The sequence below is a fragment of the Labrus mixtus genome, chromosome 18 (assembly GCF_963584025.1).
Source record: "Labrus mixtus chromosome 18, fLabMix1.1, whole genome shotgun sequence".
Classification (NCBI taxonomy): Eukaryota; Metazoa; Chordata; class Actinopteri; order Labriformes; family Labridae; genus Labrus; species Labrus mixtus.
Window position 1 is genome coordinate 5,311,169 of NC_083629.1, and position 10,669 is coordinate 5,321,837.

At 40.4% G+C, this 10,669-nt stretch overlaps 1 protein-coding gene across 2 annotated transcripts; it reads right to left on the reverse strand.

The window, feature by feature from the left end:
- Nucleotides 1–605: 605 nt before the first annotated feature.
- Nucleotides 606–9,713, reverse strand: dglucy (D-glutamate cyclase). 2 transcript variants are annotated; one of them, XM_061062722.1, is made up of 15 exons: nucleotides 9,555–9,713; nucleotides 8,357–8,439; nucleotides 6,378–6,531; nucleotides 5,795–5,881; nucleotides 5,377–5,530; nucleotides 4,445–4,595; nucleotides 4,239–4,361; nucleotides 3,900–4,142; nucleotides 3,536–3,653; nucleotides 3,293–3,435; nucleotides 3,048–3,147; nucleotides 2,568–2,716; nucleotides 2,224–2,343; nucleotides 1,655–1,809; nucleotides 606–1,390 (listed from the first exon to the last, which is right to left on the reverse strand). In XM_061062722.1, exons 2-15 carry the CDS (start codon nucleotides 8,430–8,432, stop codon nucleotides 1,229–1,231), a joined length of 1,935 nt encoding a protein of 644 aa, XP_060918705.1. In that variant the 5' UTR covers nucleotides 8,433–8,439; nucleotides 9,555–9,713; the 3' UTR covers nucleotides 606–1,228. The 2 variants fall into 2 exon arrangements, with proteins under 2 accessions (XP_060918705.1, XP_060918704.1); XM_061062721.1 differs by lacking the exons at nucleotides 8,357–8,439; nucleotides 9,555–9,713 and adding an exon at nucleotides 6,753–6,951.
- Between the last annotated feature and the right edge of the window lie 956 nt (nucleotides 9,714–10,669).

Sequence of the window (10,669 nt, forward strand, 5' to 3'; positions counted from 1 at the left end):
CAATTACAAACTGAGCCTCTTGTTGATACCAACACACAGAAACAGATTAATTGGGAAGGAGAGGTCAGATCAGGTTTTAGTGTAAATGACATTCTGTGGACAGAAATCAATGAAGCTCTATTAGGTTAAATTAGAGAACTTTTTAATGTGTTTGCAGAAACTAACTCTGCAAAGAGGAGCTGAACAGCACTTCCTCTCAGTCTGATAAGAAAGTGTGCAATTGGAGTTCATTTCTGAGAAACATTTTTGAAGCACAGGTTGCGACACTACCGGTCTGAAAAAAAAAGAGAAAGATTGACAAGAAAGTGAGCGTTCTGACTTTAGTAAATATCTCCCAAAAGAGTTTATGATCTCAATCTTTACTCTCAAGTCTTCTTCAATACAGCATGATGTTTATTTTGTAAACTACAGTCACTTAAGAGTCAAATCGATTAAGAGCGGTTGAGCTCTTGTGATTGACAGGTGGCTATTTTGCAGCAACCCCATAAATGCGTTATTCAACTTTCATTGACTGAACTTTGTGAGTAGGTCCCACATGTTTGTGCATACAAGCAGAAGTTATAGCATTATTCACAGATACTTTTAATAATGAACTCCATACCTGGTATAGTGCATGTTCTTTATTTGCTCTTTGATAACAGCTTGTTGACCTTAAGACACAGGTACGATTATTTTAATGTATCAACCTTCACACTAATCAAGGCAACAATTATCAGAGCTTAGCATCGATGCTATTAAAGTGCAGAAGAAGAAACACACCATTCAGAAAGAAAGTGACATTTAGCAGACAGATTTCCAACTAGAAACAAAATTATTCTTTATATTAAATCACTATCTTTGCACTTACATTTGAATCAAAGCTTTGAATCGATCAATACGTTTGGCTCGGCACCTTCCCATCTCCCATGTCCATGTTCGGAGCCCTGGTTTAATTAATGTTGGTTAAGGAGGCGGTAATATATGTGAGTCGACTGTTTTGTCCCCAGTCGTCAAGGAAGTAGGCTGAAAGGTTACCAAGGCCTAAAGTGTCTAAAGTAACACATTCTGTTTCCACTCTATTCAGAAGCCCAAAAGAAGTGAAGAAAGAAAAAAGAGAAGGTGTGAATGTTTCACACAGCAGCACACTGATTGTGTGAATACACTCTCTGAGCTTGAGCTCACTAAACAAACGGGTAAGTATCATGGTTATGTCTGTTACTGCTGCAGATTAGACATGATGACAGGCTGTTCAGGTGTTTGCAGGTTTGGAGCCTCGCGTGACCTCCAGCAGTCTGGTGATGATGTCAGAGTGAGTGGGATGAAAGGTCAGACCGTCCACCTCCATGGCCAGGTTTCCAGTTTTCCCGCTTCTTATCCCAAAACTCATCAGAGTGGAAAGAATCGACTCCTCCTGAAAGAGAAAATTCGTTTTTGTAATGTCCAACACTTACTTTAATTTTTAGCTCAGTTTTGATCTCCATTAACCCCCCAAACGAAATATCTGTCTTTGGCCACTAATGAATCCCCTCTGCAACTTGGGGTTAGGACACACCTGAATATTCTTAAAGGCAGGGTTGGTCATTTTCAAAAACTCGCACTAGCAAGTTAAGAGGATTATTTTGTCATAATTAAGAGGATGCAAGAAAAGGAGAAGGAATGCATTCAGGTGCGTCACCTTGTCCACAGACGGCAGGTTAGCGGTCCAGTCCTGGAGCTGGTCTTCAGGGGTCGTGAGTCCCAGTCCTTTCTTCAGGTACCTCTGATGGGAGGGGCAGGTGTGGAGCAGGTAGAGCCCACAGGCCACAGCATATCCTCCCCAGTTAGACACTCCTGCAGGAGGGAGGAAAGAGGATTGGAGTAAGAGAGGACAAAAAAATCTAAACAGACAAAGTAAGTGTTTGAGTATTTAAACACTCTCTACAAAGGACAAAATGGATCCTAGTGAGCAAGACGAGCTTTCAAGAGGAGGGACTCCTAACAAGGACTTTGTGGTAGAGGGGTGTTGGTCAAGCTCATCTGTAGGGGAGAGATGTGTGAGAGTGGCTCAGGGGAGCAGTGCCAGAGATAATTGGAGCTGGGCACACACGCACGCACGTACGCACGCATGATCAGGAAATCACCCGCATTAAGATCAATGAAAAAGATTAGTATGATTAACAGAATACATTTATTATCAGCAGTGACATCATCATCATCGTCTGCACTGTTTACTCTGTTCAGCGTTCTGTGATTGCAAGTCCGTACCAGCAGTGATGGCGTAGTCAGCGGGAACATCACACGCTATGAGACTCCCACTAGGCATCAAGTTGGCCACCTTCTCCTTCAGTTTACCCATCCCCAACTCGTTTCCTCCGTCCCCGATTCCTGCAGACACACAGAGAGAATTATATGTCCAAGTACAAAGAGGAATATCTATGTAGAAATCAGACAGTTTCATGTTTATTTACACCTTAATTCTATCTTTTAAATCCATATGAAACAAGACAAGAAGTTTCATGAGCTGCATTTTGAATCCCTGAACTACCAAAGTAATACGTTACAATAAAGACGAGGAGAGAAGAGATCTCAAGGTAAGACGTGTTTCTCACCTGAGGTGGTGATGCCTGGTATTTCCTCGGCAGCAATAAACAAGTTATCGATGGGATCCACCAGATGCTTGATGTTTATTCCTCTCATGTTGTAGTAGTTTCCGTCTGCAGCTCGTCCACTGCGCTCTATCGCCATCAGGTGGTCGTACCTGAAATTACACGTTGCAAGCAAATCACAACAGAAGTTAAAAGACACAAACATGACCCTGCAGTTTGTTTAAAACTTGATTCCATATTCACTGATTTGCACATGTCTTTGTATGTTAAGCTTGTAAAATAATTCTGATGACTCAAACTTAACTTTAAAGCACAACATTTTCACAACTATTTCAGCATAATCTCAAACAAATATCATATCATATAACCAGTGATGACTGAAAAAGTAAAACCTGTTGTGATACAAAATAGATTTTTATATCAGCATGAAAAGTTCCTCAATTAACATCTGTTTACTACAAACAGATAGAACAGTCAGCTAACCTGGGCATGTGGGGGTCTCCATTGTGACACAGGAAGTGCAGTGCAGAGTCAGGACCGCTGTCTTCAAAGGTCACCAATGGGACTTCACTTTTCAGCACACCTGAGAGTAGAGTTAGAGTTATCACACCAAAGAGAGGCTTTTAAAGTTGAATACAGATATCAGGATCAATCATGAAGTATTTAATTTAACTCTTTAATTGCTGTTAACTGATTTCTATCAAGGCTCATTTGAGCTTGTCTCCCACCTTTTCTCACAGCTTCATCAATGATCGCCCGGTTCATGTCCTGCTCTCTCTTGTCCATCACCAATGTCACCTGTTTGCCTAGGGACAACAGCATTGTTGCCATGGCAATGGCTCCTGGAGGGCCATCAGTCTCGTCAGCTGGGCTTAAAGGACAAAGAATAATTTAAAAAAAAATGTTACAAGATTCAGGTGTGTGAGCTGATCTAAAACTGTGCTAAAAGTGTGTGTTAGTGTGCATAGTACCTGTGCATGAAGTGTGTGGGGAAGCCAGTTGTTATGGCAACAGATGAAGCGTGTGAAAGAGCCAGACAGGAGCGCAGAAGTTCATCCTGGACAAATAAAGCTTTGATCCCTCGTTGACCTGAGGACACAAATTGATAATCTCGCATGCAGATTCAGATGACCTGAGATGACCTTCTGATGATGTCAAGACAAATCAGAGCACAAAACAAATCTGAACTCGGGTTCAAATGTATCAGAGATGGAAAATAGTTTTGGAGCAGCCAGGAGCCGTGAAACAGGCTGCTGATCAAAGTATGCCCACTGAAAGGGCTTGTGTTTGCCAAAAGTAAAGAACATTATGAAGACACATTTTGCTCATGGTTACCTGGATCCTCTCCGATAATCGTCTCCAGCTGTCTGATTTTTGCCACAGCCCTCTTTGACGCCAAACTGAACATCAAGGGATTATGGGACACTAAAAAGCTGAGCGGGATCAGCTCAGGGTCTGGAGCCGAAGCTGCAGGGTCTACACCCTCACAGGCTGGAGGTTTGAGAGTAGAAGTGGAGGAGTCTGGGACGTCCGTCAGGAACATACAGCCTGGAGAGTGACTGAACGCCAGAGGAGGCTCTGAAAAACACAGAGCAGGAAGTCTGAATGATGACCACTTCTCAGAGACGATGAAGACATGTGATGCATATTGAATTAGCCAATCATATCACTCACTGCTGCTGAGTATTGCTTCTATAGCCGTCACGCCACAGGCCCAGAACACAGGGACGTCTCCGGGCTGCAGCTCAACTGCATCCCCGTAGTCTGGTGAGGACAGATCCTGCACGCCCAGAAGAGCTTCACACACAAACAATGACACATTACACACATTGCTGAATAAAGTCCATTATACTGTGTAGAGCATGTGTGTGTTTGTGTACCTGGGTCTCCTATGTGCACAGGAGCTCCATGTGCCAGTGGGTTAAGGTGTGTAACCTCCACTACTGCATCCAACATGGCAGCAGGAACAGGACGCATAGTGACCACTAGAGGGCAGCTGAACGCTCCTGCAGGAATACAGGGAACTGCAGTCTGCACAAATAAACACAGAAAATACACACATATACAAAAGAGTTTTTCATTTGTGCCCTAAGTCTTTAAGCATTCCAATAACATTTTCTTTTTCAATGTTTATGTCTGTGGTTAAAAACGGACATAAGTTAGACCACAGAGCACCAGCTAGTAAGATTTAGTTCCTGGGTCTCTATCTGAGAAGATTTTCCCCAGATACATCCAGAAACTGACCACAGGAGCAGACGGCTCAAATAATAACTGGGCAAATAAATTAGTCAAATAGGGGCACTGATAGCATAGCATTTATGTTGTGTGCCCCATACACAGAGGATTAAGTCCTCATCACAGCGGCCGTGAGTTTGAATCCGACCTAGGCCCTCTGATGCATCTCTCTTCCCAATATTTCCTGTCTCTTCAAATGTCCCCCCCCCCCCCCCCCCCCCCAAAAGGTCAAATCAATAAAGAATAATTAGCAACCATCTCATCATCTAAGTTGTTTTCCGGTAAACCAGCTGCTCAAAACTCAGTGTCTGCTTTCTTTTTGTCGTAAAACTTGATGATACTTTGTTTTTACTGGTGGTCAGACAAAACGATGTTTCTATTTGTTTCTAAATTTAGAATTTTTTGTCTTTCTCTGACATTTTAGAGACCCAAAACTGCACATTTATCGATAATAGAAATAATCTCTCAGGTAGGTCTAAAAGAAAGTGTTAATAATCTAATAGCACACGAGTGAAGTTGAAAGTAAAGACACTAACTTTCTACTCATAAACACCCTCTGTGTGTATCTGTAGCGTACCCTGTACATGCTGACGTTTTTACCCTGCTCCACGTTTCTAACGGGGACTCCAGCCTGCTTCAGTCGGCCTTCGAAACCAAAACTGCAGCCCTGATAGAAACACACCATGTCGGACCAGAAGCCAGGATCCACAGCCTGCTGCTCCGATCCCATCCTGAGAACACGATACAAAGAAAAGTGCAAAAATAAACAGAGTCAAAGTCATGATGTTGTGAGACAGACTTAAAGCCATGGAATACAAATCACCACGTCAAGACCTTCATTTAATAGCTGGTAAAAAAAGTTGTTCTATATGATACCAGATTTATTTTGCATCCTATTCATTACTGCATGTATTAAACTAATGTACGATACTTTACAGTGATAGTTTGGACACTTTTCATGTGATGCTCCGTCTTTATATCGTTGGTTAAAATACCTCAGCTGAACGTTGCAGCTCTGCAGATTTGGGACAGTTTTCACCATCCGGCCTTCTTCATACACACAGTACTGAGAGATATCCGTCCTATGACAAGGAGACAAAAAAAAAGTAATTGAAAGCACAGAGATGTAAAAATGCCAGAAAAATACCTTTTTTTTTTTCTACATCTTTTCTACTCAAGTACCTTTGAGGACGACATCAAGGATGAGGGATGAGGAAAGCACACTCATGTTTTGTTTCCTCTTAAAACGTTAAAATAACAAGTTTGTGAATGACCATTAAGTGTTCATGAAAAGGAGTATTTGTCTTTTTGTTAAGTCAATCTCAAAGGCCAGACATTTTGACAACATACAAATTCTGTTGTTTCAGTGTTTTTGATGTTAACAGAATTTTCTAAATGACTGTAGTGCATAATTGTTGTCAAACTGGAGCGAGGGAGAGAATGGAACTGATATAAAATCACATTTTGTTAAGAGAAAGGCTGGTTCGTGCATGTGCATGGTTGTGTGTGTGTGTGTGTGTGTGTGTGTGTGTGTGTGTGTGTGTGTGTGTGTGTGTGTGTGTGTGTGTGTGTGTTAACTTTATGTCTGCATGTTTAGCAAGAGGCGGACAGGAAGTCTCTCCTGGTTGGCTGCGGTAAAGAAGCGGCAGGGGGGCGGGATTTTTGTGACAGAAATCTTCAAAGTCATCAGCGAGATGTTTGGGCAGGATGACAACATTAGCCTGCTGGTATCCTGAAACACACACACACACACACACACACACACACACACACACACACACACACACACACACACACACCCACACACACACTTCTTCATAAAATAAAGATAAAAAAGACTTCTTACCTCAGTACAAGAGTCACTCTGAGAAGCGTCTGACCAGCATTCATTGTGACCATGAACAATGCAGCCGGTAGGTGTTACCTGCAGCCCTACAGGTGAACAGTTCTCACCTTCTGCTAATCCAGACGTGGTTTTGATTCTGGGATCCTCCTGTCTGATCAACAGCCTCAACTCTGCAGGACTCAGCGATTTTAAAGTGTCCGACTTCTCCATTTACAGACCACACACTTTGTAAGCCACTCAAACTAATACTCTTTCCTCTTCTGTTCTACAGTCAGGCTGGTTTCTGGTATTTAAGGAGACTGGCTGAGCTGGTTTTAACAACCCTGCTGCAACAGGTGACACTGTGTGGACAAGAAGCTAATATGAATATATGAATATATCAAATGCTGTGAACAACCCTTTTACTGTTTCACTATGGTTAAAGTTCATATGAAGATGACTTGGATTTGGTTAATCTTTGATAACCGAGAGGTTAAAAAGTTTTAAAAGAGAGAGACAGAAAACATAAACCGGAGAAAAGGTGAGCTTGACTTAGAGAGAATAAGAGAGGGATACATTTAAATCTGTCAATGGTTCTGCACTTTCCTGTTCTCCTTTGTTGTTTCCTTATTCAATTTTATTATCTTTATTTCTTAATTTCATCTATATGGAGCCCCTCTGTGCAAAAGTGGTTATTTTGTGCATAAAAACAACTCATTTGTCTTGTGGGAACAAGTTTTTCTCTGCACAGTAAAGGCGAGATTGGCTTCTGCTTTGTGAAGTCCAAGTTTACACAACATCTGTACATATGTTATCACATTTTATATTAAAGGATGCAGAACGACAACAGCAGTTTAAAGCTGACTAGATCAGATATAATGGTGCATTCATATCCGTTCCAAAGCTGGTTATTGTCATCATCCTTTTTCAAATGGTGAAATGCGTCGGCCTATACCTGGAGGGATGCTGCTGATTTGTGCTAACTTGCGAAAGCATGAAAATAAATAAAAACCTAAATATCTGAGTGTTGACCATTAAATTGGGGCTGCGCATCTGATAGCAATGACATACTTTATCTCATTACACATTTATCACTAAGCAAACACACATCTTTAATGAAGTCAAACTTTTGTACTTGGTGAAGCTGCCAGTTTGTAATGTTCCTGTCTTGCCTTTCTCACAAATACTGATGTTTGTCTGTTGCCATAGAAACATAATCCACACGGTTGTTCTGCATGGTAACTGCATGTGTTTTGCACAAAACATCTTCTGTAATGCATGGCTTTATAAATAAGCACATAAAGGAAATAATCAGAGAAAATGAAGGCAGGTGACGGACTCAGTCTGCTCTCTGCTGCCACCCTGTGGCTCATCTGTGCTATTACTCTGTGACCTGAACTGACACTACACAAGAAATCGTAGAGAAAAAAAAAGTTTAGCTACAGATTAATCTTCAGAGGGTGACATCTACATGTTACACCAAACATAGTGTTATCTATGATTTCTCTAATGTTAAAGACATCAAACACCTGCAGACATTCCTCATGTTCGTTCATCATAAAAAAGGTACTTTGAACTCTGAGGACATGCCGCCCATACATTGTGACAGGCAGACAGGCATATAAATCCTGCTCTATAGCACCCTAAAGTAAAGCCTGTACGATCTTCTTTTACAACAAACAACACACTAAAAGAGAAACAGTAACTGTATGTGTGTGTATCAGTGTTTTACCTGAGTCCATGGCAGAGTGAGAGACACTCCTGAAGTATCTGAGGGAACATCTGGCAGCTCTGAAAGCAGTCTGCATACCTCAGCTAAAGCACAGAAACACAGAGGTGGTCATTCGATGAAATCTAAAATTGCATTTTTTTTATAATTCAAGTTAGATCTTAGAGAGCCTCATCAGGTTTGGTATCACAGCACGGTTTGTCAATCTGTCTGTGCAGTTAAAAACTAAACTTTGGAGTCAGAGAGTGCACAGCTGAGCCAATTACATGAAGGCTTCCTTTAAATCCATCTAGCATCATCCAGTTTTCTTGCAATATAAATTCATTGAAAAATGTTTTTATATGAAATAAGAAAATCTGACAAACACATGTGTGATAGACTCGTAACAGCTGATCATATGTGAGACTCAGACTGGAGTACATGACCTGTTATACTCCATGTTGCAAGTCAGCTTTAGTCTTTGTGGTGTTCAAATGAAACTTTAAAAAGAAGACTGAAAGCAACTTACTGCAAAATGAGGTCCCCCCACATTGTTCATACACTCACACACTGAGTGCAAAAATATGTAATTTCTAATGTGTCGTACTAGACCCATTTTAAACTGCTGTGATTATAACAGAGGACACATGAAATGTTAACACTTTGGAGAGACTCACCTCTAGACTACTACACATTCCCTTCTTCCTCATTTCAAATGTGATTGAATGAACAATGTGTAAGAATAGTCTGTGGGCTAAATTCAGATGAGTTCTCTTTGTTGACAAAACTATTTGATAAAAGAACATTAATTATTAAAATTCATAGTAAGGGTCATTTAAAGCAGGGATACATTCAAAGTGTGAGCAAGTCTAAGAAGAGGATAACTTGATAATGATCAAACATGAAGTTGTTTCCTTTGAGGTGACTTTAGTCATAGAGTAAAGGAAAGTGAAACTAGACTACTGTTAGCTTTATGGGAACAATTTCGACAGAAGCATATTACCATTATATAGCTTACAGATGCTTTTATCATATTAAGAAGTAAGTGGTACACCACATATACTTTATGACACACATAACTAACATGAGGCTATATTCGAATATATTCCACTGTGAGACATTTTTGGCGATTTGAGTGTCGTTGTCCTTTTTGTCCTCTACCGGCATCGATAGTTTGCATACCATACGTGACATATAGACAGTATATATACAGTCTGCTCACCTGTACAGGTTTCTCTGACATCGAGTTAGTAAAGTTAACAGGTCAAATGTGACAAGCTAGCTTTTATTTCGTCCTCGTTCCCTGTTTTTAATGCATTTCGCACCTTACAAGGTGTTTTATAAATGACCCATAGCAAATTTTAAAATCTAACATCAATCCAAGGACATGACATCAAGAGGAATATGAGGAAAACAAACAACAGGGCTGCGTTTTCTTCTTCTTTTTGTTTTACGGCAGGTTGCACTATCAACGTTCACCTCCATACCGCCACCTACCGTACCGGAGTATATTGAACAAGTTTTGGTTACATTATGTAAAACTACATTAACGCTGGTTTCTCTCAGAGTTAACTTTAAACTTTGATTTTAAAAATAAAAATAAATCAACAACAACACAACTGCTTCTCCTGCAATTGTTCTTCAAGACCTTTTATTTAAATTATTTAAAAAACTAGTGAACATTATCTTACACTGCTATTCTTTGTAAACACTGGAAAATCTATCTTTCTGATTCACTTCTCATTTATTTTCCCTTAAAGTAAAACAGTCTTACCAACCTGTGATGCTTTTTATGACATTGTGTTCTTCATCTTTATTGCAGACAGATTACGTTTATTCCAGGTATGTACTTTCAAATGTCCTCACATCAACCAGACAAAGATTAAAATCATTGTCTGAAGCTGTCGCACTGAAAATGCATTTTTTATGGGCTGGTGGTGAGAGATAAACAGTCGTGGTTTATTGGCTTCTACAAAAACATCTGCATGTCCAAACAAACAAACCGAGCTCTGTCATCAGGTCAGTGTGACAGCAGGAGACATGACTCACCTGGTTGGCTTGTTTCAGTTTGGGGATTTGGTTTTTAAACATCACTATGAAATATTTCACATTTAGACATCACATAAAAGTGTTTTTACAGCTGCTGCTGGTTTTAGACTGATTCCTGAAGACACTGTCATGTATAAGTCTTTGTGGATTTTTTACTCAGTGACTGAAGCAGTCACAAGTTTAACTTTAGTTTCAAAAAGCCACCAACATGTTTATGATCAGGGTAACACCAAAATTCGGGTCCATTGCAGCTAATGGGGACTTAAAACCATATGCCAAGTTCCTCAT

Bases quoted from the DNA above. Each gene is read 5' to 3' on its own strand.
- dglucy (XM_061062721.1), bottom strand. From the start codon at position 6,855: ATGGAGAAGTCGGACACTTTAAAATCGCTGAGTCCTGCAGAGTTGAGG. The intron at 5,882-6,377 runs GTTAACACACAC...TCCTTGTCATAG, and splicing joins GCTAAACATGCAGACATAAA to GACGGATATCTCTCAGTACT. The intron at 3,148-3,292 runs GTGGGAGACAAG...CTCTACTCTCAG, and splicing joins TGATGAAGCTGTGAGAAAAG to GTGTGCTGAAAAGTGAAGTC.